At 46.3% G+C, this 26,283-nt stretch overlaps 1 protein-coding gene across 2 annotated transcripts in view; it reads left to right on the top strand.

Moving 5' to 3' along the window:
* HIPK2 (homeodomain interacting protein kinase 2) overlaps window positions 1-26,283 on the top strand; it is a 208,070-nt gene that overhangs the window by 43,015 nt on the left and 138,772 nt on the right. For both annotated transcript variants that reach the window (XM_043873196.1, XM_043873197.1), the window contains exon 2: window positions 19,720-20,803. In XM_043873196.1, coding sequence (XP_043729131.1) covers window positions 19,720-20,803 — 1,084 coding nt within the window. The remainder of the gene's footprint in view (window positions 1-19,719; window positions 20,804-26,283) is intronic.

Genomic DNA, 26,283 nt, shown 5'->3' with positions numbered 1-26,283 from the left:
ACACAGCAGGCGCTTAGTCGCTATTTCTGGATGCCCACCATGGCCTCTAGAATCCTCAGCTTGGCAGATCTAGAAATCTGACTTCGTAAATTCATCAAGCATTCTGAGGGTCAGCAGGACCGATTCCTGCTAACCGATCTTAGAGAAGACTGATTCATCTGAATCATTTTAAGAGAGACCTCCTCCTCGGCGTGCATCTACAGGGGCATTCCCGGAGTCACGAGGTCCTTTCCGGAGTCCCAGTGGGAAATCAGAGACTGCTTACCGGGCACAGAATTTGAGCAGTAGGCATTCTGTGCTTTTCCAGATCCCTATAAATTATGAAAACATTCTCTGCTCCAGGGATATTTCTCTCTCAAGAACCAGTATCTGGCATCTGGATGCAAATGCCTTCTTTCCCCCTCTAAAACAATGAAAAATCTCAGACTCTTATTTATAGACTTCACTGGGACAACGTCGCTTATTGTCACATCAGCCCTCTTTATTTTGAGATGTTCTGCACATTATAGTTCCCAGATTTATAGATATTCTGGTTATTTATATTTTAGGCTTATCATGTTTGAGTCACAAATAAGATGACATCTTACCTCCTGGTTTGTAATTGTTGGGGATTCTTTTAGGATCTGCAGATCTCTATTTATGAAATAGTGCAGCGTAACCTGCCTGCTAGGGGAGTCACAGATGCTGTGGCACACGTCTAGGCGTCTCAGTCCCAAATCCCATATAAGTCAGGAATCCAGAATAGTGTTTGTTTGGCCATTAATGAATCAGTGGTACCCTGGACATGTGAGCAGTGCTATTTTTAAACCCATTGCTGACCTCAGTGATAAAGAGGGTACAGACTGTGCCTTGCCAGGCTTGTGAGCTTACCATGAGTAATACCCATGGTTATTATGATGTCAGAACTTGAATATTCTTTACCAAGAACATAACCATTGCATCATGCAGCTGGGGGCAGTGTGTGAAAAGTCCATTTTCCCCAGAGAACGCGATAGCATAAGCTGGTTCTCCCACAAAGGCGGGGAAGCCTGAATTCTACAGTGTCAGACTCCTGCTTAGATTTGGAGAACAGCTTCCCGTTTTTGTCACCGGGAAGTTATTTGCTTCAAAGTTTCCAAGTGAGAGGCATTTGTGATGGGTGATCCTCTACCTCCTGCTTGCTCAGGAAAGTACCAGCTGGGGATGAGTGGGTGCACACCTGAGGTCACTAATCGCTGTGAGGGTCAGGGCTGTCCCATCATTGGACACATTGATCTCAGGAAGCATTTTCTTTCTTCTTTTTAAACTAATTTTTACTTTCACTTGTAAATTCTTGGTGTTTTTTTTTTTAACTGGAGGAAAATTGCTTTACAGTATTGTGTTGGTTTCTGCCGTACAACAATGAGAGTCAGTGGTAATTATACGTATATTCCCTCCCTGGGGAGCCTCCCTCTCCTCCCTGCCTTCCACCCCTCTAGGTCATCACAGAGCACCAGGTGGGGCTGCCTGTGTTATATCCATCCCACTCTCTTCTTCCTCCTCTCAGGAAGCATTTTCACAAAGCACAGAAGTGATGCTAAACTATGGAAGCTAAGGATTGAACTATTTAGAATTTTTTGAAGTCGTCTCTAGAAATGTGTGCTCTGATTTTGATGGGTGAGGATGCTGAGCACCCAAATGTAATTACATTCAAGCTCATTAATCCAGACTCATTAGGGAGTGCAGCATCAAGGAAAAGTACAGTACTAGTTAGGATGGACTAAGTTATACCGCGGCAGCAGACATCTTCCAGCATCTCAGGGACTTAAAATAACAAAGGTTTGCTCCGTCATCTTGCTGCGGGTCCCCCTTGGGTCAGCTGGGGTCTTAGCCCCTTCTCATCCTCATTCACTTCCTACTCCCACCCCTGAATCATCACTGGTTAGTTTAGCAAGGGATAGAGGGATCAAATAGGCCAATTGCACACTGGCTGTGAAAAGCTTCTGCCCAGAAGTGGCACTTCTCACTTGGCTACTTTCTATTGGCCAAGTTTAATCGTATGGCCAAGACTTACTGTAAGTTACTTGGCTTTAGCTACTTGAGGTATAACAGGAATTTTCAAAGTGAAGAGCTCAGGACAGTTTATTGGGATAGAGAAGAAAATATTGGGGGCTTCCCAGGTGGTGCTGATGGTAGAGAACCCACTTGCCAGTGCAGGAGACATAAGAGACACAGATTCAATCCCCGGGTCAGGAAGGTCCCCTGGAGAAGGGCATGGGAGCCCAGGCCAGTATTCCTGCCTGGAGAATCCCATGGACAGAGGAGCCTGGTGGGCCACAGTTCATGGGGTCGCAGAATTAGACATGACCTAAGCAACTTAGCTTGCACGTACAGAAGAAAACATTAGACTATGTATATTTTATTTCATCCTTTTAAATATTCTATTTTTGTGTTTTTAATAAACATAATAGTAAAATAGAAGTATATAATTTATTAAAAATAAATATCACATGTGTTAGGAGTGTTCAGTTTTTTTTTTTTTTACTGATTGTCAATCAGAAACGCTTAGGTCATAGTTTATACAGTAGACACAAATGTGCGATGAGTATGTTGTACGTAGAAAGTGACTTCCATTTATGACCTGGAGCAATGCTTTTTAAAAAAATTTTTTTTTCAAATCGAAGTAGAGTTGAATTACAGTGTTTTGGGTGTACGGCAAAGTGATTCAGTTATACATATATATTCTTTCTCAGATTCTTTTCCATTATAGGTGGTTATAAGATATTGAATATAGTTCCCTGTGCTATACAGTAGGTTCTTGTTGTTTATTTTATATATAGTAGCGTGTAGGAATCGTGCCTTTCATTCAAATGTTACATGGAAAAGAAATGCAATACATTTTTAAGGTTAAGTAGGTAAAAATATGGGCTTCCCAGGTGGCGCTAGTGACAAAGAACCCACCTGCCAGTGCAGGAGACGAAAGAGACACAGGCTCGACCCTGGGTCATGAAGATCCTCTAGAGGAGGGCACGGCAACCCACTCCAGGATTCTTGCCTGGAGAATCCCATGGACAGAGCCTGGCGGGCTACAGTCCATAGGGTCACAGAGTCAGACATGACTGAAGTGACTTAGGTTGCATGCACAGGTAAAAGTAGAGTTTTTATCTCAATCTTCTGAATCCATCCAGTTTCCTCTGTGTCTTCCTCAGAATCCTTGGAAGTTGCTTTTTTCCTAACCAGACCTCCCTTTCTGTGGGGAACAGCATTTGAGACAAGTGACAAATGAGCTCTTATCCCATTTCATCATGTGTTTGCCTTGTCCAGTCATTCAGAAATAGCGTACCGAGTCCTCGTCCAGCCAGGCATGGTGCTGAGGAGGCCCCTGGTACCATGTGAGCTCCGTCCATCACAGCCAGCCATGCATCAGCCGGGCTGCATGTTCCTGGGCCTCAGCCAGCTGGCTGACCTCTCCTTTCTCCTCTGTCACCAACACAGAGCTCACCCTGGGCCAGACTGCGCTGTGAGCGTGACACTGACGCCTCCCCTTCACGCCAGGACCCTGAGAGGCACCCATTTCAGAGATGAGAAAACTGAGGCTCAGAGAGGCTGCATCACTTGCTGAGACCTTGCAGCCAGCAAGCAGCAGAGTCCGCATCTGACACAGTGGCCAGGAACTCAGAAATAACCTGAAATGAGCCTTCGGAACACAAACCCTGTTGAGCTGGGACCAGCTATGTCACCAGCTGCCATCCTCTGTGCCCCAGAGCAGGACACATGAGAGCTTTCTGACGTCTTCACTGCGCTCCGGGGGGGACGGGGCAAGACCGGGTGTCACCGGAATGGGTACCTCCCCTCAGGCCGTGTGCCAATGGCTGGCACTGTGGGGTTGCTGGGTCATAACGACACCAGGACTGGTTTGATGACAGTGACTCACAGCATAAAAATGTCCTTGCAGTAGCCCAAAAAACCCGCTACCATCTACACGGTGTAGAACGGGCTATTGGTCGCCTGGCCAAGGGATCCCTGTACCAGCTGATTTTTATATCTGCATCATCCGCACACAAATATTGTAAATAATATTGTGCTGCATTTTTATTATGCTTTATAGTTTACAAAGCACATCTCAGTGTTGCTTTATTATTCCACCTATGCTCACAATACCATTTCACTGCAGTCTGTTTTCTCACTTTTTCCCCATCTTTCATTTCTCTTTCCTTTTCCTCTTTCCTGACCTTTCTCCCTTCCAGCATCCCAGCCTGCTTTCCCCACCATTCCTCCGGTTTTTCTTTGCTTTGCACTGTCAGGAAATGCTTCTTCTCTCTCTCCCAAATTGATCGCTAGTTGAGTTTCATCAGATGTCACTTTTAAAGGCAACTGAGAGTAATGAAAAAATTCTCTAAGGAGCAAGGGAGCTGTAACATAGAGTTACTGTTGTAAACAGCGGTCACCATTTAAATCAAGTAATGATTATATTACTGGGCTTTTAAGAGGAGGAAGGAAGGAATTTGGTCTCTGAAGAGAACCCGGGGAAAGAGTTCCATGCACTTGGCCTCATGGGCATGGCTGGGTCTGGATGTGGTGGTTAATGGTGGTTTAGTCGCTAAGTCATGTCCAACTCTTGCAAGCCCATGGACTGCTGCCTGCCAGGCTCCTCTGTCCATGGGATTTTCCAAGCAAGAATACTGAAGTGGGTTACCATTTCCTTCACCAGGATCTTCCCCACCCAGGGATCGAGCCCTGGTCTCCTGCACTGCAAGTGGGTTCTTTACACACTGGGCTACCAGGGGATCTGGATGACATCTTCACAAAGTTTTCTTTGCAGGTGGATAGCAGTCTTATGAGCTAAGTGTTCAAAGAAATACAGAAACCCAAGTACAAGAGGCAGCGAGCTACAGGTGTTGCACTGAGCGTGGGATGCCCTGGTTTCTCTGAACGACAGCAAGAAGCTGAGGTTTCTTGAGAGGGCAGGTGTGAGGAAGTGTGGCGGGGACTCCTTAACTGTCACTTAGCTGGTGAGGACAGACTGAATTTTTCTCTGCCTTTTGGAGAAGTTGTATGGTTGTAAAGTCACACGTCGACATGAAGAACAAGTATATTTGTTCAAAGAGAGGGAGTGTTTAGCACCACCCCCCACCCCAGGACCTCAGTACCAAAACTGAGATGGGGCTTTAGACTGAGGAGGCGTCTACTGTCTTTCAGCTGGGAGGTGGCGAAGACAGGCTGTCAGGGCAAACTGCCGTTCGGCCAGTGTGACTCTGCAGTTGTTATAAATACTTTATCACAGCTTGAGCACAAACATGTTTCTTCAGTGAAATGCATCTTGAATTATATTCCAGAGGGTATGCGTTTCTGAGGACTGCTGTAGCAAAGTGCCACAAACTGGGTGACCTAAACCAACAGGTACTTATTCTCTCAGTTCTGGAGCCTGCAGGTTGGAAACCAAAGTGTCAGCAGGGCCAGGCTCCCACCAAGAATCTAGGCAGAAGCCTTTCTTGCCTCTTCCCAGCTTCTGGGGCACGCTCCAGCCAGCCCCAGCATCCCTCGGCTGGCAGCTGCATCCCTCCAGGCTCTGCCTCTGTCTTTATAGGGCATTCTCTGTGTGTGTCTTCTCCTTTTCGTATAAGGACACCAGTCTTATTGGATGAGAACTCACCTTAACACCTTAACTTGATTGTACCTGCAGAGAGCCTGTTCCTAGATAAGATGGTGATATCAGGTACTGGGGGTTAGGACTCCAACATATCTGCTGAGGGGATACTTACTAATATAATTTACCTAGAGTAACAGAGCGGCATAGAATAATGTGTGTGTGTATGCACACTCAGTCATGTCTGACTCTTTGCAACCCCATGACTGTAGCCCGCCAGGCTCCTCTGTCCATGGAATCTCCCAAGGCAAGAATACTGGAGTGGGCTGCTATTTTGTTCTCCAAATATAGAGTAACAGATATACATAAGTTGTTGGGTATAAAAGAGTTGGCAGCAGCGCTGTAATAAGAAGAGCAAAATGAAAAAGAGTAAAATAGATTTTCAGTTTTGATCCTGAGTGCGCCAAATATTTCTGAAGTGAAAGCTAGTTTCACAAGACAAGTTTGTTGTGGGCTGGGTAAGGGATGGATACCCATGGGTACCCATGGGATGGGTAAGGTTAAGTAAAATGCATAATTGGGTAAGAGGTGTTTAAGAATAACTACTTTATTTGGCCTGAAAGAGGGAAAAAAATAAAAAGCCTACCAGATTTTTAGTCTTGATTTGGACTTGCTAAACCATTTCTGAAGAACAAGCAAATTCAATTGAAGGCTTCCCTGAGCATCACCAGACATAGGGGTGGCCCTGAAAAACAGAAGTGCTTCATCCTCACCTAGTCTGTGACTGATTTATCTCTTGAGTGTACTCAGGTCTCCTTCAGAAATGTTTGCACACCCAGAACCAGAGCTAGAGGGACTTTCCTAGTGGTCCAGTGGCTTACACTCCACGCTCCCAGTGCAGTGGGCCCAGGTTCAATCCTTGGTTGGGGATCTACGTCCCACATCACAGCTAAGAGTTCTCATGCCGCAACTAAAGGTCCTGCATGCCACAACGAAAATTAAAGATGCTCTGTGCCAGCTGGTCAAATAAATAAAAATAAATGTTTTTTTAAAAAGAAACTAGAAACTTAGTTTACTCTCCCATTTTGGTGTTATTAATTTGTGACGTTCAATTCTCTTTTATACCAGAATGACTGCCATTATTCCTTGATACACATTGCAGAGATATTCCTGCATGACTTTTTTTGGAAGCCCTGCACAAGTCACCTAAACTTATGCAGAATTTAATTTAAAGTATTTACTTAGCTTTTGCTTGTATAATATTTAACTAACTGACATCCCCTCTGGGGTCCTTTGAGGCAAGACATAGGGAAGTCGCAGAGTGGACTGTCTTGTCTCCAAGGAGGGAGAAACAAAGAGAGTTCTTAGAATATAATGACAATATGTCCTGAGAAAGTTACACTGTAGCAAAATGCTTTTGGTTTCCTTAAACCTACCATTAAGTGTGGAATTGTCTCCCCACCTGTAAAAACTCATGTGTTTAATTCCTAACCCCAGGACCTCACAAGGTGACTTCAGTTAAGGGAGGTCTTCACGGAGGCGGTCAAGTTACAGATTGTTGAGCCTGGGCCCTCGGCAATGAGAACGCCAAGTCCTAACCACTGAATCTCCAGGGAGTTCCCTTGAAAACAGAGTTTTTGAGTTTTGAGTGTATATATGTGTGTGTGTGTGTGTGTCTGTGTGTGTGTATAAAATTTGTTTTCCTCTCATTGATCTTCCAGTTTCCTAAAACAAGCATGCATGTTTTATCGTATCTTTCTTTCCTTCACCAGAACTCTCTTGGATTGGCAATTTTCAGATTGCTTATGAACTCTTGGTAACATGGCCTCTAGCTAATCAATTTGTAGGCTGCGTGTACTTACCCACAACAGTGAAAGGCTGGTGTATCCACCGTGATTTATGGCTTAGTCCCAAGCAATGAGGCAGAGACATAGAAAGGGGAATTGGGGAGGCACGAAGCTTTCAGAGGTGAAGTTGGCGACTTTCAGAAAGAGAAAGTCAGTCTGAACATGGAGAAGGGCTGATTTGGATGAGTAAGGAGCCAGTAGGTAGATAGGTATGTGGAGAATTTGCAAACGGTAGGAAGAGGATACTTTCTCAACTGAAGAAACACAGCTTATGGTAGAATTTGCAGATTCAAAGAAGATGACGTAAAGGAGTTTGAATCCTAAGAGAATCCTATTTCTTGGGAAAACAAGGAGCATAACACGGTGCATTTGGTTCTTTTCCCAGGGGAGCACCCCTTCTTTCTCTCCTCCTGACCCTGTGGGGGGGAAGAAATGGGGTGGTGGCTTATTCTCAGCCAGGCCCTGTAGCCCTTTTTCTGTTCCCTTAATTGTTTGTTTGTTTGTTTGTTTCATCGTTTTATCCTTGACGTCTCCGTGTGACTCATAGTGTTTGACAACGTCTCTGCCCCCAAGGATTACTTTATTTGCCATCTGTTCTACTTTCTACACCGTTTCTCCTGGGGAGCAGCTTTTCCCATGTGGATTCCATGCTCATAGATGTGTTGGGGACAGCCCTCAGGTCAGCGACCCCTTGCCCATTCTCCTATCCTCATTTTTCTCCTGGTACCTGTAGAACATCTCCGCTCTGTCATTACTAATCCTACAGTGAAATCTCTCCCAAACCAAGCTCTCCCTACTGGACTCTGCTCTCATCTTTGGCAACACCGGTTCCAGTCGTGAAACATGAACCTTTGATTTCAGTCTTTTTCCCTTCCCTTTCCATATTTTTGTCTCTCTGACCTGCTCATCTTTGTTGAGCCATATTTTGGGCTCCACCCCTTTGCCCTTGGGCTTGTGCATGGACCGGTTCAGGGTCACCTTGCCCTCTTCCGCCTCTGATTCATGCTGTACAGGCTGAGCCCATCTTATTGATTTCCATTCTCTTTCCAAATGGTTTATCTTCATTTGAGATTCAACTCAGCAAATGGGAAGTAGATGCTTGATCGTCAGTGACCAGCAGCTCCTGACACTGTGACTTTGGTAAATTCAGCACTTCCTTGTCTCAGAGTTTCAGTATGGAGGGTCGAACGCTGAATATTTCAACTTAGCTCTCCTCTCACTGCTTGTCATTCAGCTTGTTTGAAAACACACTTCATTACCCCGTGCCCTAAGAGAAGCAACACTTTGAGACCACCTCCCGTCCTCAGTGTCACCATCCGTGGAACCCCACTCCTTTCGGCCCCCAGACGTTTATATTTGATTGCTCCCTCGCCTTTGCCCTTTCGTCCCATCCATCAGTGTGTCTTGCCTCTCTTCTCTGCACAGTCTTGTTTCTGCTGGTTTCTTTCTGTTCTTTCAGGCAGTTCTTTAGTCCAGGTCCTCACTGCTGGGAAAGCCCAGGTCAGCTCACCCAAGACCAGTGTTCTGTCCACTATGCCACTATGCATCAGAGAAGTGAAGTTTACCTCTTTCAGGAGGTAAATTTATGTGAATAGTTTTGAATGGTTGTATTTCTCCAGTGTCATCCTAACCAGAGGATAGAGAAATGCTAGTGACTTGGGAGCACTGTTGTGGGGTGCATTGATTTCCCAGGTGGTGTGCAGTCAGCCTACCCCCTACTTTAGATCAGTCTCCTCTCACACATCAGGTTTCATTTTTTCTTGGCTGTTATGGTACCTGTCCCCTTAGTTGGTGCTTTGACTCCAAGACTCTAAAGCATGAAAAAGAAGAAAGGGTTAACAGCACGGATTTGTGAGTCAGGCAGACCTCAGTTCAGATCCCAGCCCTGCTGGTAGTGGTAGAGTGAGCTTGGACAAGCTAAATCATCTCCCTAAACTCAACTTGGACTACCGTGGTGGCTCAATTGGCAAAGAATTTGGCTCCAATGCAGGAGGCCTGGGTTCAATCCCTGGGTCCGAAAGATCCCCTGGAGAAGGGAATGGTAACCCACTCCAGTATTCTTGCCTGAAGAATCTCCATGGACAGGGGAGCCTGGTGGGCTACATACCATGGGGTCACAAAGAGTCAGACGTGACTGAGCAACTAACACACTTTCACACTCAACTTACCTGTCTTTAAAATGGGAAATGCAGGAGAAGGAAATGGCAACCCACTCCAGTATTCTTGCCTGGAAAAGTCCATGGACAGAGGAGCCTGGCAGGCTGCAGTCCATGGGGTCACTTGACTGAGCATGCATGCATGCATGAGGGTGGAGGGAGATGGGTTGGTAGCAATAAACTGGTAGAACTAAAAAAAATAATAAAAAAAAAAAAAGTGAAATGCACCTGACCTTACAGTTGTGAGGTATGCACACCTAGAGTCTGACATAGAGCAAACCCAGTCACAACAGTTGCTCTCCAGCTTGTTAATTGCATGTTAGATGATAGTAAAGTGAGTATCTAGTGGTAGGGCTTCACACCAGCTTTTTCAGTATTTAAAAATTACTTCTAGAAGGTTGAAGTTATCAGAAGATGACAATTCTGGATAAGTAGACTATTGGGGCACCAGTGTAGACTAGTAGTTATGTTGGGAATGAGCATTTGTTAATGTATGACTACTAGTAAAAACTCCTAAATTGCTGTTTCCAAGCAAAGCCTCATCTTCCTAAGGGCAGGGGCCATAGTGCTGGCTGCAAGCTCCCAATGCCCAGTCAGCAGGAGCTGGAACACTGCCCTTCAAAAGACACATCTTTCTCACTGCAGCTCAATTCTTATTTTACCTCCCCTGTAAACGCTTGCCTGTTTAGCCCATGGTGATTCCCGCCTCTGAACTCCTGTTGCGTTTATTTTGGCAAGTTGCTTATGTTGATCAGAATTGGCAGATGTCCTTTTTACTTTGCATTGACCTTGGCAACCCCATGAGATTTTAAGCTCTTTAGCACAGAGCCAATGTCTTAGATATCTTATGCTTCCTTTTGTACCCAATTCCAGCCTTTTTATAGAGAGAACCCTTAATGGAATCAGTAGTATTGTGATTGTCCTTATTGATAAAGAATTCTGTAGAGCTTGTGGTTGATTCTAAACTGAGTTCTGGTGATAGACTATACATTTAACGTTATACAGCTAGCAGATAATTAGACTTTGATGGAAAACTATATACAAGTTTCACGGACATTTAGTATACACTGTTTTGGAAATATATCATTTAGAAATGGGCTAACCTGAAATTATTTTTGTACTTGTGAAATAGAAACTTGACAAGCAGGATTACTGTCATTAAAATTTTATGAATAATGTTATATATGTCAATGAAGAAGTTTTTTCTGTTAGCTTTCAACCCCCAGAGGCATCAAATTATGGTAATCAAGGATTATACTGATTAACTCTTTTGTAAGTGTTTTTAAATGTCCATTCTGATGCATTTTTCTAACATTCATATATTTTTTATATTTTTTGAAATATTCTGTGATTTTATTATGTCTTATGTACATAATGTGATTCGTAAGAGAGAGCTAGCAGTCAGCTAGGTATGGGAATTAATCCATCCTTTGAGTTCTGGATTCCAAAAAAAAAGAAGAGGTCTGTAGCTTCTATCGAATGCTATTTGGTAGAAGCTTGTGTCCGAAGGACTATAAAAGTGGTGAAGCTGGCACCTTTTAAACTAAGGTGTTTTCTTTTTTCCCCTAGGTTTTTGTTATTGTTGTTGTTGTTACGTCATGTGGTTTGCAGGACCTTGGTTTCCCTGACCGGGGATCAAACCTTTGCCCCCTGTAATGGAAGTGTGGACTCTTAACCACTCGCCCACCAGGAAATTCCCAAACTAAGATGTTTGTGATTCCATTCTCTTTAATGATGTAACTGGATTCTGGGTGGTGATCTGCAACACCAAAATCAAACTTTACATCCTGATAAAAATGGTGCCACTATTTGGCTTGTAATTCCTTCCCTTGAGCTTTGAGAGATTCCAGTGCAATTGAATTCAGTTTAATTTTTTTTTTTAATCGTAATTGAACCCTCACTCATCCCTGTAGCTTCACCAGAGTCTGATCTTCCAGTAGATAATTTTGGGTGGTGAAATGAAAAGGAAATGTACTCAGATGTGAAGCAACTCTTCAGTTCATCTAATTGTGAAATATAAAATTATGAAGAAACTAAGCAAATAAGTGGGGAAAAATGAACTAAATAAGCCAATCCTTTAACAAATGACCTTTTAAAAATGCTTGTGACTTAAGAGCTCAGAAAGATCATGAAAATTTTTTAAACTATCCTTTTTTTTTTAAGGTGGAAAAAAATTATTCTTCACCCTAGAAAAATAAATTTCTCATTGAACTATTAAGACAAAGAAGGCACGTAGAATTACCCAGGTTTGAACTTCTGGGGCCAGGGTCTGTTTTTTCCACTTTATTATAGGTGCCTAAACCCATCACTTGACTTCCTAGTTTTCAAACTAGGACCTTTGTAAGAATGAAAGTAGGGCGGGTGCCCTCATTAATCGAATTGTTGTAACAGGGGTAATTCCAGATTGTCCCAAAGTCAGACGTATGTTTACTCTGTTCATGAAAAATCTGGCCTGGAGCCTGGTACATACTAGGTGCTCAAGACTTTAACTTCTGGAGAATCATGAGACTCCTAAGTAATAGGGTTTGTAATCAAGTGTGATCACATCTATGGACATAAATGGCCTCTAACTTCCCTGGTGGCTTAGGCGGTAAAGATCCACTTGCAATGTGGGAGACCTGGGTTCAATCCCTTGCACGGTGTAAAGAACCTGCCAAAGCAGGAGACACAAGAGACGGATTCAATCCCTGGGTCAGGAAGATCCCCTAGAGTAGGAAATGGCAACACACTCCAATATCGTTGCCTGGAAAATTCCATGGACAGAGGAACCTGGCTGTCTCTAGTCCATGGGGTTGCAAAGAGTCGGACATGACTGAGCGACTGAGCACACACATTTAAAAATAGTTTTTTGAAGTGCAGACTTATATGCATGCTTTTAAAAAAACATTTATTTATTTATTTGACTGTGCTGTGTCTTAGTTACAACATGTGAAATCTAGTTCCCCAACCAGGGATCGAACCTGGGCTCCCTGCATTGGAAACAGAGTCTTAACCACTGAACCACAAGGGAAATTCCACATGATTTTTTTTTTAATGCAAAATGAGGATGTGAATAAAGTGACCAAAAGAGAGCCCAATGCTTTTCTCTGCCTTTAGCATACAGGCTGTCAAAAATGCACCCTAAGTATCAGGAGCCTGGATTTGTTTGGGGTGTGTGAGAGGTCTTTTGTCTTTGTTGGTAAGAAGAAATACCTTCTTACAAGTCATGGGCTTTAATTCTGCTGACTGTAGGATGTATCTTAATGCCCATTTTATAGGGGCTATATTTCATTTGCCCCATGCAAGGAAGAATATATTACATGCAGTTGTATTAGTTGACTTAAAGTTTAATAAATTTAAGTGCCTCTTAGTGGTCACTTTTATAACATCCACATAAACTTGTATCAGTAACATTAAAAAGCACACAAGGCCCTGATGAATATCTAATAGTCAGTGTTGATGATTTTGACCTCGTTATGAGACAGATGGTAACAGGGCTATGCCTTTTAGAAGCCGGAGTTCTAAATTATGGTGCCTGGCTGTGCATTCATTTGAGTGACAGTGCGACCATCATGTCAGGAGTTACCTTGGGAGGCTACGCAGGCTTTCGTGGATTGGTCTGGCTCTCGTGGCCCCTCTAGGGAGCAGGTGTTGAATTTTGCAGATTTATCCTACAGTGATTTCCCAGGTCCCTCCTCATGAGCTCAGAACCACCCCCCTCACCCTAGTCTCCCGTGGAAGGAGGAGAAAAATTCTCTTTCTCTTCCAAGAGCCAAATAGGAAGGGCAGAGATGACTTAGAAAGCAATTGAGATTGTGCTGTAAGATCAAACCGAAAATGTCCATTAACCCCCCTGCCTTTTCTGAAAAGAAAATCGACCAATAAGGAGGGTGGCAGGCCTTGCAGAGTACAGAGTTCAACACAGAGAGAAATGAAATGAAACAGGACTTGCCTGGTGGCGCAGTGGATAAGAATCCTCCTGCCAACCAGGGGGACACGGGTTTGGTCCCTGGTCCGGGAAGATCCCACAACTTTGTAGCTTTCCTCAGAGCAGCTAAGCCCATTCACTACAACTGCTGAAACCCACATGCCCTAGAGCCTGTGCTCCTCAACAAGAGAAGCTCCGAGCATGAGTAGAGAGTAGACCCTGCTCACTGCAACTAGAGAAAGACCATGCAAAGCAACAAAGACCCAGTGCAGCCAAAAAGAAAAAAAGAAAGAGATGAGAGGAAATAGCTTGAAAACTAAGATCATGGCATCTGGTCCCATCACTTCATGGGAAATAGATGGGGAAACGGTGGAAGCAGTGTCAGAATTTATTTTTTGGGGCTCCAAAATCACTGCAGATGGTGACTGCAGCCATGAAATTAAAAGACGCTTACTCCTTGGAAGCAAAGTTATGACCAACCTAGACAGCATATTAAAAAGCAGAGACATTACTTTGCCAACAAAGGTCCGTCTGGTCAAGGCTATGGTTTTTCCAGTGGTCATGTATGGATGTGAGAGTTGGACTGTGAAGAAAGCTGAGCACCGAAGAATTGATGCTTTTGAACTGTGGTGTTGGAGAAGACTCTTGAGAGTCCCTTGGACTGCAAGGAGATCCAACCAGTCCATCCTAAAGGAGATCAGTCCTGGGTGTTCATTGGAAGGACTGATGCTGAAGCTGAAACTCCAGTAGTTTGGCCACCTCATGTGAAGAGTTGACTCATTGGAAGAGACCCTGATGCTGGAAGGGATTGGGGGCAGGAGGAGAAGGGGACGACAGAGGATGAGATGGCTGGATGGCATCACTGACTCGATGGACATGAGTTTGAGTAAACTCTGGGAGTTGGTGATGGACAGGGAGCCCTGGCATGCTGCGATTCATGGGGTCGCAAAAAGACGGACACGACTGAGCGACTGAACTGACTGACTGAGAGTGGGAAACATAAACACGGTCGCCTTCTTCGTCCCCAGCCTTGGGGGATCTGAATAAATCAAATGCAAAAGGTGTGCATTGGGCTCCCTGGGGACTCCATTAATCAGGAGGTTTTGTTCCAGAAAAATATTCTCAAAAAGAAGTGTTTGCATAAGTTTGGTTATTCCTGTAGGATTAAGACTAAGCTATGCAGCTACCAACAGTCTTTTATAAACCCTTATAGGTTGGAGATTTAAAAATAAATTATTGTTGTTGTTATTATTGGAGACTGTCTTTCGCTATATTTTCTTTGAGCAGTTTGCTTTGTAAAGCAAAATGACCTCTGCTAAAGAATAAGGGTAATAAGACTGTATTGGCAAACCTCCAGCTCCAAGATAAGTAAGCTTGGGGATGTAATGTACAATCTGATGACTGTAGTTAACAAGCTGTATGTATTGTATCCTTGAAAGTTGCTAAGAGAGTAAATCTTAAAATGTTCTCACCACACACACACAAAAGGTAAGGTGTGAGGTGATGGAGGTGGTAACTAACCTTATGATTATCATTTTGCAATATCAACGCATACCAAATCATCACGTTGTACACATCAGACTTCCACAATTTCATGTCAGTTACATCTCGTAAAGCTAGGGGGTTGGGAAATAAGACTGTATCAGGACTTGTGACTGGTTCTTAGAACAGTGGCTGCTGATCTTATGAAGGGGCAGCAGTGGCCATACCAGGCCAGGCTGGTGTGGCAAAGGGCATCTCTAGCCATGCAGATCTCTTCTCTGATCCTGGGACTCTGTCACCAGAGACAGCAAATGACAATTTCCACAGTTTTATGCCCCCTGGCTGTCATCCCAGTAGCAAACAAGTCATAAGCCATTCTCTTCCCCTTTGTAAAATTCCACTTCTATACCCTGGCCTTTCCACCAAGATTTTTTGAAACAGTGAAAACAGAGAATAGAATTGCATCTCCTTTATGTAACTTCAGCATGTTTCTTCTGCCACCTCTGACCTCTTCACTGCACAGCCCACCCCCCTCCCCCAGCAATTCCTTGGCCTTAGTCCTCCTGCCTCAAAATACCAAGGATGAAGAAGTTAGGGGCAAGCTTCATACCAGAGAATAAAGGAAATCCTTACTGCTTTGCCTTTTCAGGGATAAAGTTACCAAAAGCCAAGGGATTGGTCATTTATATATTGTATAAAATATCTGAAACAGTTGTTGTTCATTCGCTCAGTCATGTCTGACTCTTTAAGACCCCATGGACTGCCACATGCCAGGTCTCCCTGTCCTTCACCATCTCCCAGAGTTTGCTCAAACTCCTGTCCATTGAGTCAGTGATGCCATCCAAACATCTCATCCTCTGTCATCCCCTCCTCCTCTTGCCTTCAGTCTTTCCCAGCATCAGGATCTTTTCCAGTGAGTTGGCTCTTGGCATCAGATGACCAAAGTATTGGAGCTTTGGCTTCAACATGAATCTTTCCAATGAATATTCAGGGTTGATTTCCTTTAGGATTGACTGGTTTGATCTAGAACAGTATGGTTATTTAATACTGATGTATATAGAATAGACATTTTCTGTGCTATTATAGAATTGAGGGGAAAATGACTTGAACAAAAAGTACAGCAGGATGAAACAGGCTAAGTTTTGAATTCTGAATGAGCAAGCCAGAATAGTCTTGTTAGGCAAAAGGCTGTCTACAGAAGTGTAGTCATGTCACACAAGTAGATACTGGAGTTCAGGAACCAAACAAGACAGGAAGCCTCTGTCAGATCTATGTGGTCAGGGTCAAGGTAGGGTTCAGAGCAGGTGTTGGGTGTTGGGCTGAGGTTGACCCTGGGAAGTCAGAGCACATCGAAGATGAAGTATAGATAGAACACAGTTGCTGACACCAGAACAGGAGCTACCTAGGCTCTGCCCTGTTTTGGGTGGAAAAGTATAAGCAGGTTTTTCTTTATTCTCCGGAGAGAGGCCAGGTTCCGTAGGTACTTGTGACTGGTGATTACTCTGTTGTTAGAGAACTAAGCTCTCCTGGAGGCCTGGTCAGATAGAGTGCTTCATTCTATCAACTGAAGGCCTCCTATATATAACAATTTTGGCTTAATGCTGGGGGAAGAAAAGAAGTATGGGGTGTAAACTGTACCACATGCCCTCTGAATGTAGCCTTGTTATGGAAACACGACTTAAACATGGAAAAAGTTACATAGCACAAAAGCTAAGTCATTCAACTCAAGACAAGATATTCTGCAAGGTAGAAATGAATTTGTGAGCAAATGGGCAGTGCACGTGGTAAGTGGCTTAGAAACGGAGAATTGGGAATATCACTGTGGGTTGGCGGTGTCCGGGGAGAAGAGGCATCTGAATTGTTTCATCTTTGGATAACTTGAGAGAAGTGGTGAAGGCATGCCAGATGGGGGTAGGGGGCACTGCATAAAGAGCATGGTGTTAGGAAACAAAAGAGACAATCTAGAAACAGTGAGCAGAACAGCTTAGTTAGAACTGAGGGTTCAGGAAGGTTAATAGTTGGAGGTAAAGCCAGCAAAGCAGTTCAGATCAAAATGTGAAGGTGTTAAGAGTCCTCAAATTTATCTTCTAGGCACTAAGGAATCATTGAAAGTTTTCGGACAGAGGAGTGACATGCTTAGAAATGTTCTAGGAAGATAATCCGGTGGCTGAATATGGGCAGATTGGGGGAAGAAAGAGCGCTCAGGTAGGCCAGATGTCTGTGCTTGCTTTGCTCTACTGGAGAGTGATAAATGTTGTCACTGTGGAAGTGGCAGCAAGAACAGAAGCAAAGAGGTGGTTACAAGAGACGTTCTGGAGGATGGAGAAATAAGAGTCCACACCTTCTTGTCCATGGAGGCGAAGAAGAATCATCAAAGGCAAATCCACAGTTTTGGAACCAAGTGACTAGAAGAATATTTTATGAACAGACATGGGGAAATGATCACGGAGGTGAAATGGCTCGATTTTTAGGAAAAGATAGGGAGTTCATCTTTGGAAGATCATCTATGATATTGTAGCAGGAGGCAGAAATAACCTTCCTGGAAGGCACAACAGAGCAGTTGGCCTGTGATGAGCATGTGGGGGTCGCCTGCATAGGGATGAGAGCTTAACTCCAGAGAGAGCAAAGTCCAAACACTGGCGATGCCCGCATTTTAAAGGAGGAGGAGGAAGCAGCCGGCACAGTGTGCGATCAGATGTGGGATGGGGAGTTTACAGATTCACAGGGCACACAGATAAGAGCATCAAGAAGGAAGTCGTGGTCAGCAGTGTCAGATTGGTCAGTTGTCAAGAGGGCAAAGAATAGAAGCTGAAAAAAGGCCGTTTATTGGGCAGTTAGGAAGTTGTTTACCTTTAAGAGGGCACTCCTCTCCAGGGTGTATGTGTGCACGGGTGGAGAGGGATTAAGGAGTGAGCCTTGAAGACAAGGGAGCATCAACCACTGATTACAGGTGAGAAGAAGGGAAGGATCAAAAGGGACAGATTCAGCTGGTACTCCCCTTCCGAGCTGAGAGTGTCCATGTGCACAATGTGAAGGCAGAAGAAAGACTGTCGTTGATTCTTTTGGCAAAACTGTATTAAGTACCTGCTAAGAACTTGGATCCAGTTAACACAGAGAAATTGAAAAGCGAAAGAGAACAGACCATGGAGGGAATTCAAAAGGAAATGGGAGAGGCTGAATCCTGAGAATTCGGGCAACTTTTAGTGTCAGAACAGGGAGACCCTTCTCCTGAGACCGGAGAGATGGAAGAGAGGATGGAGGGCAGGGATAAATTCAGGGGTGTTTCGAAATGAAGAGAATAGACGTGGAAAGCAAGGCTGCTGGCCTCAGGCTTCTGGACTATGTGGAACGTGGGTTGTTGCTGAGGGAAAAGGTAGATGAGATCAAAGGGAAAATGTTAAATAACCACCCACAGGCAATGCTAGGGGGTCGGAAAGACACACACACTGGGATCACTTAACACCGATGGTGCTCCAGAGAAGCCACACTTTCTGTGTGCTTTTATAGGAAATGTCTCTTAACTACACTTTAGAAGATGGGCAGTGTTTATTTCTGCTTTTACCTGTAAAGACTTACCCTTCCTCATCGCCTCGTTACTTTTCCTTAATTCATTGTGTGAATTTTTGTCTGTGTCCAGCATATCCATAGTTACAAATTGCACAGCTATTCCATAGTTATGGTCTTCTAGATTACTGAGGTTCCTTAAATTGTGGATGAGGTTTTGATATGAAATAATAATACTTTCTAGATAAATTGATCGATACATGACTTTAGCAGGAAAAGAGAGTAAATAGAGCCCATGAATTATGCTACCCATTCCCCCAGCCTCCCCCTCCCCCCCCAAAAAAAAGTTGATAAAATGATTCAGACTATCTCAGTGAAAACGTCAGACCAACTGCTGGTCGATCCAGCCCTACAGAATGATTTAAGGTGACTAAGACACCAGCGGGTAATTATGGTTCATCCGGAAGCTAGCAGATCACTAGTGGCTCCGTGATTGGACCTGTGTGGGAAGCTTTTTCCTCAAATGAGCAAGCCTGACACTTGCAGGGCCTGTGTATGGCCAGGGAGTACTGGAACCGTGTGAGACAACTAAGTATACGACAGGTAACCGGGCCACCTGAGGCAGCCTTCAGTTTTAACTGGGTTGCCACCCGGTGAGAACTGAGGAAGAATTTGTTTCTATTGCAGACAATATTTATTAGAAAAAAACCCAACATGGTGAACTAAATTCTGGTATTCTAATTCCATCTCTGAGATTTGGCCGTATTCCCACCCTACGAGTCTTCTGGAACTCCTTGGGCCCACAGGCTTAGTGACCAGACTGTGCTTCTGGGTGGAATAGATTCGATTTTCCAACCTTTTTTTTTTTAAATTCATTTATTTTTTGGCTGCGCTGGGTCTTCATTGCTGCATGCGGGCTTTCTGAAGTTGCGACGAGTGGGGGGCTCCTCTCTAGTTGCGGTGCTCGGGCTTCTCATTGCGGTGGCGTCTCTGGTTGTGGAGCACAGGCTCTAGGGTGTGCAAGCTTCAGTAGTTGTGATGCATGGGGTTAGTCACTCCGCAGCATGTGAGATCTTCCCTGACCAGGGATCGAACTGGCGTCCCCCTGCGTCGCAAGGCACATTCTTCACCCCCGGACCACCAGGGAAGCCGCTTCGCCCTTGCTTTGAAGTGGGAAGACAGTATTCTCTAGGACCCGTGCCGCCGGTCAGAACCCAAGGGGCCGTGTCGCGTTCATTCACGCAACGGCAACTCATATATCTCTTTCTCCCCCCGCAGGTATGGCCTCACATGTGCAAGTTTTCTCCCCTCACACCCTTCAATCAAGTGCCTTCTGTAGCGTGAAGAAACTGAAAGTAGAGCCGAGCTCCAACTGGGACATGACCGGGTACGGCTCCCACAGCAAAGTGTACGGCCCGAGCAAGAACGCGCCACCGTCCCAGCCAGCCGCCGCGACCGTCAGCGCCTCCCTGCCCATCCCCAACCCCAGCCTCCCGTATGAGCAGACCATCATCTTCCCAGGAAGCACCGGGCACATCGTCGTGACCTCAGCCAGCAGCACTTCCGTCTCCGGGCCCGTCCTCGGCGGACCGCACAACCTCATGCGTCGCAGCACTGTGAGCCTTCTTGACACCTACCAAAAATGCGGACTCAAGCGGAAGAGTGAGGAGATCGAGAACACGAGCAGCGTGCAGATCATCGAAGAGCATCCACCCATGATCCAGAACAATGCGAGCGGGGCCACCGTAGCCACTGCCACCACCTCGACTGCCACCTCCAAAAACAGCGGCTCCAACAGCGAGGGGGATTACCAGCTGGTCCAGCATGAGGTGCTGTGCTCCATGACCAACACGTACGAGGTCTTAGAGTTCCTGGGCCGAGGGACGTTCGGGCAAGTGGTCAAGTGCTGGAAGCGGGGCACCAACGAGATCGTGGCCATCAAGATCCTGAAGAACCACCCGTCGTATGCCCGCCAAGGCCAGATCGAGGTGAGCATCCTGGCGCGTCTGAGCACAGAGAGCGCCGACGACTACAACTTCGTCCGCGCCTACGAGTGCTTCCAGCACAAGAACCACACGTGCTTGGTGTTCGAGATGCTGGAGCAGAACCTCTATGACTTTCTGAAGCAGAACAAGTTCAGCCCCTTGCCCCTCAAGTACATTCGCCCGGTCCTCCAGCAGGTCGCCACCGCCCTGATGAAATTGAAAAGTCTAGGTCTTATCCATGCCGACCTCAAACCGGAGAACATCATGTTGGTGGATCCATCCAGACAGCCGTACAGGGTGAAGGTCATCGACTTCGGTTCCGCCAGTCACGTGTCCAAGGCTGTGTGCTCCACCTACCTACAGTCTAGATATTACAGGTAAGGCCGTCTGCCCTGAGATAAGAGATGCTGAATGCCCAGCGGCACTCACAAGGCGTGTGCCGTGTTGGTCGCTGCCGGGGAGATAAAATTGCTGCTCTCAGTGGTCATGATTTAGTCGGGAAATTAGGACATGTGCACTTGGAAACGATGATTAGAAGTCACGTGAAAACAGAGCCAAGTAAGATTCTTGGCACAGATGTTCAGAGTTGGGAGGGATTCCTGGCAGGGTGGGGCTGGGGCTAAGAGCAGAGACATGGCAGGGGAGTCAGGTCGTCATGGACAGATAGAACCCAGATGTAGGTGAAGGAGAGAGAGGGACACACATTATGAAGTCGTTCCAGCAAAATGCACAAAAAGACTCGCAGCGGACCAGGAGGACTCCCCACCTGGCCAGAACAGAGGGGTGGAGGGGTGGAAGACCTGATCACAACGATAGGTTGGGACCAGGATGCTGGGGTCTGAGCTACCAGACTACGGGGTTGCAGTTGCGTTTGTAAACATGGAGCAAGCACTGAAGCATTTGCCCAGCAGAGGGTAATGGGATGAAAGTGATGCTCTGAGAAGGTGGCTCTATGTCTCTGTATAAGGAGGAGGCCGGGGGAGGGTCTGTAGCCTGGGGACCAGGCAGCCTGCTCTGGTGATGGGAGAACTCCAGGTTTGGGGTCAGGAGGAGGATTGTAACATCCTTGGCGGGAAAATGTGAAACTTCCATTCCTTCACTCAACAAGGATTTATTTCACTTCTTTCATGAGCCAGGCACAGCGCTGGGGACAGGAACACAGCCAGGACAGCAGGGGCAAGGCCCTCACCATCCTGGAGTCTGTAGTATCTATACAGCTTCCCACCCTTGGCTCCGTGTCAAAGTTACCAGCGGGTGGACGGAGCTTTAAAAAAAAAACAAAAAAAAAACACCTGATTTAGGTCCCAGTCTCTGAACGGACGTCTCTGGGGGAGGTGTCCTGCAGGGGTGATTGCGGGTGATTGTCACGGCTCTCCTGGGGCTCCCAGCCCTCAGCCAAGGTTGAGAGGCACCGCTCAGGAGGGACCCAGATGAGAGCACTGGCTCAGGTCAGGGCAGCTCGTTGCTCTACTCACTAAAGTGTGTGGCTAGGCTGGTTGCCTCGTTCTCTTCCTCCTTCGTTCCTGACCCATAAACTGGGTGGGTCCGGGCACCAGCTGTGTGGGGCTGTTGGATGATGGAGCTGGGACATGGCTTGGATGCTCAGCTCTGAGTCCGGCACGTGGTGGATGCCCAGGGCTTGGATAGGAATGGGAGCAAGTAAGTCTGTTCTGGGAGACGGCAGTGGTCTGCGCTTGAGGGAATGTTTGAACGGTCCAAGACTCGTGGAGGTTGGCAAGAAGTGAAACTAAAACCCCCACGAGAAGATGGGGGCTGACAACACATTTAGGAGGTTGACACGTGAGCGGTAAAACCTGAATCCCTCGACTTCATCGTTCCTAGGCCCTGTGGGCCCGGCCCTCGAGGGTGCACATGCTTTCCGCTCACCCATCCGTCCCGGCCACGGAGGAGGTGAGTGTGTCTGAGCCATGTAGGCACAGCCAGCCCATCAACCCATTCTGAGGCCATCCTGGCGCCTCCCCACCTTGTCTGCCCATCTGCCCACCCCTCCACCTGGCCAGATCTTCACAGGTGCCCTCACCCCAGGGTCTCCTGACCCAGCCCAGCCCTCACCCTTGAGTCTCCATCCATGACCTCGCGCCCCCTCCCCTGGATGGTCTGTGGCCACGAGACAGGCATCCCCATGGTCCCCCACTTCCCTCATCTCAGTCCTGACTCAAACAGGTTTGCAGGCCATTCCACCTGTTCCATCCACCACCATCCCCCCATCCCTTCTTGAGCATCCAGGAAGGAGCCTCATGTCCGTGTCCCCTAGGTTTCTGGAGGGGTGAATCCGTATTGCTCACCCGGTTCCTCTCCACTCACCTGCTTCTTAAGCCTCTGTGGTCAGCTGTCGGACCCTCAGCCCCAGAGCCAAGCAGAGAGGGAGGCTGCTGGTGCCGTGGCCGCTGTGGAAGGGGGCCTGGGCCTCCACCCCAGGGGAGGGTGTGAAGGAGGTGGTTGGGCAGGGCTGGGATGGCAGGCGTTCTCTTGAAGTGCCCTTCTCGCAACGTGCAGTCTGGGTGGCATCACGTAGGCTCACCCGCCCGTCTGAGGGATTTTCAGCGCTGTAGCTAGCTCCCCGCCGCCGTTGTCCCTCTACGCTTGGGGGTGCCAGACCAGCATGTCAGAGGCCACTTCTTCCTGGGTGTTGGCCTGAATTTAGGGTGAACTGCAGCAGAGTCAGGATGCTCAGGCTTTTATTATTTTGTTAAGTTGATGCTGTTTAGTAAAGAATACTGGCTGTATTCATGTTTACTAAAAATCAAACCCAGCAACTTGTAAAAAGGCTTTTAAAAGCTCTGTTTAAAAGGCAATGCATACTTAAAGCAGGCATCCCTGGTTGCTCAGCTGGTAAAGAATCCGCTTGCAATGCAGGAGACTCTGGTTCGATTCCTGAGTCAGGAAGATTCCCCTGGAGAAGGGAAAGGCTACCCACTCTAGTATTCTTGGGCTTCCCTGGTGGCTCAGATGGTAAAGAATCCACCTGCAGTGCAGGAGACCTGGGTTCAATTCCTGGATTGGGAAGACCAGCTCAGTTGGTAAAGAATCTGCCTGCAATGCAGGAGACCCAGGTTTGATTCCTGGGTCAGGAAGATCCCCTAGAAAAAGAAATGGCAACCGACTCCAGTATTCTTGCCTGGAGAATCCCATGGACAGAGGAGATTGGCAGGCTACAGTCCATGATGTCAGAAGAGTCTGACACGACTTAGCAACTAAACCACCAGCAGCTGGAGGAGGGCATGGCAACTCACTTCAGTATCCTTGCCTGGAGAATCCCAGGGACAGAGGAGCCTGGCGGGCCACAATCCATGGGGTCACAAAGAGTCGGACATGACTGAAGCGACTTAGCATGCATGTGTAGTTGCTTTAGGGATCCCACTTTCAAAGGGGAGAAGGTTTACATTTCCTGCCCTGTTTTTGAATGGACAGTACTAAATGTCTCATCCCACCCTCTTCCCCACCTAGCGATGTGGAAACCTTATGATGTAGAGATCTTCCTGTCCTCCTGGGAGGGAGGGGAGGTACATGGAAAAGTAGGTGGGTCTTGGGAAGCAAATAGTTTTCCCCAGCTATTAGGCATGTGCTTGGTCGAGGTTCAACACGTTGCTGTAGGTATTCTGTGGGGCAAGCCCGACAGTGTGTTTCTTAGGAAAGAAAGGCTGCTTGTTTTCATTGTTTGATGCATGGGTAACCCCTTCCAACCTGACCTTCCAAGTTGAAGGTCAGTTACTTTGTTAAACCAACCAACCATACTGGTCCTCAGGCTTTATTGTGCGTAAGAATCACCTGGAGAGTTTGTTAAGAACCCACTTACGCCACAGTCCTGCCCCAGACCCACTGCACCCCAGTTCTCCAGAGGGGGACCCCCAGAGACGTCTTCCCGTTGCACACGTCCCAGGACTCACCACGGGGAATCAAAGGTGAGCTTGTGCAGGTGGTCAGAGACCCACTCAGGGAGAAAGGAATTTCCTTAGTGGAGTCGCCTTTCAAGTGCTCACTCCCCGAGGAGTGGATGTGGAGGCAGTCCCGGGCAGGTCTCTGAACACACCTGGGAAGCCCCTGCTATTTCCCTGCAGCAGCCCTGTCTTACCTTCTGGGTTGTGTTCCAAGACTCCCAGTGGGTGCTTGAAACTGAGGATAGTTCCAAACCTATGTATTCCAATCCCCAATGCTTAGTCCTCAGTCATGTCCAACTCTTTGCAACCCCATGGACTGTAGCCCACCAGACTCCTCTGTCCATGGGGTTTTTCAGGCAAGAATGCTAGAGTGGATTGCCATTTCCTTCTCCAGGGGATCTTCCCGACCCAGAGGCTTCGCTGGTGGCTCAGTGGTAAAGAACCCACCTGCCAGTGCAGGAGATACAGGAGAATTGGGGTTGATCCCTGGGTTGGGAAAATGGACAGAGGAGCTCCTCCCTGGACAGAGGAGTCTGTCGGACTACATACAGTCCATGGGGTTGCTAAGACTTAGATATGACTTAGTGACTAAGCAACAACATGCTTAACATAGATCTTAGCAACCTCAGCATACCTTTTTTCTTTCCTTATTTAATGGAGAACTTTCACCTTTTCACTTAAAAGAAGCTCTTTATGGCTTCTCTTTGGTATCTCTGAATTGCCAGCATATTACTACTTTTGTGGTTTGGGGCTGTTATTAAGTAAAATAAGGGCTACCTGAACACAAGCACTGCCATACCACAGTCTATCCAATCGTCAGATTGGCTACCAGGAGACATTACTGGGGGCTCATGGGCAGAACATGCTGGGCGAAGGGGAGATTCCCGTCCTGGCTGGGATAGACTGGAGCTTGGTGAGATATTATCATGCTCCTCAGACTAGCAGGCAGTTTAAAACTTAAGAATTGTTCGTTTCTGGAATTTTTCACTTAATGTTTTTGAATTGAGGTTGACTATGATTAAGGGGGAGGGACTACTGCATTTGATTCTACATCGATGCCAGTTATTTTTCTTTTTTTGGAGCAAGCAGTAAATCGATGCTTGGATATTTCCACTGTCAGTGTGACCGGCAGACTGCAAACAAGACTAAATATTAAACTCTACCCAGGAAAAAGAAAAAGACATGCCATTCAGGCAGGAGATAGTGATTAAAATGTGTGAATGTTTTGTTTGTTTCTGCTCCAAGCTGTTCAAAATACTCTTGTCTAGATTTCGTTTGAAATGCTTAAGACTGTTACCAGGACCAAAGAAGTAGGGGTGTGTGTGTGCATAAAAATTTAGGACATAAAAAATGGCCAGTAATCTTTTCCTTTAGAATAATCCAGCCTTTTTTGCCTGGTTCTAAAGGTTTCAGACACTGTCTTCAAATTGGGGGTTGAGATATATTTTAATTCGGTTCAGTTCATCACACGTGCATTGGGTGCCTACCATCTGTCCTGTGGTGGATGTACTGAAGGGTAGGAGAGATAAGACACAAGATTTCCAATCTGGAGGAGTTTATGGTTTCTCTGAGGAGATTAAAAGACACAAGCAGATTGCCTGGAGTGTAATTCTGATACTTTGATATTGCAAATGTTTGATCACTCAGCAGATACTCATTGAGACTCTAGGGAACCCGTGATGAGAAAAACCGGTAAAAGAGATTCAAAGTCAATGAAAGAGTTTGCAAGATGGATTAATAGGGAAGATTTATAGAGCACAGCTATATATTGAAGGACTGTTGAGGTCCATCTTGAAGGAAATGTGAGAGGGGGGTGGGGGGCAGCCTGAGAGGCACGAAGACTAGAATAAATAAGGGAATATGGTGGGGTGGGGAAAACGACATGAGACCTGCAAGTAGTTGGAGGCCTGGGTTGGAAAGGAAGGGTTAGGTGAGGGAGTCCGGACAGTGGAGAATTT

This window comes from Cervus elaphus, chromosome 18, assembly GCF_910594005.1.
Source record: "Cervus elaphus chromosome 18, mCerEla1.1, whole genome shotgun sequence".
In the NCBI taxonomy this organism is placed as follows: domain Eukaryota; kingdom Metazoa; phylum Chordata; class Mammalia; order Artiodactyla; family Cervidae; genus Cervus; species Cervus elaphus.
Note: the sequence above shows the minus strand (reverse complement) of the source record. Positions and strands in the feature narration are given on the sequence as shown.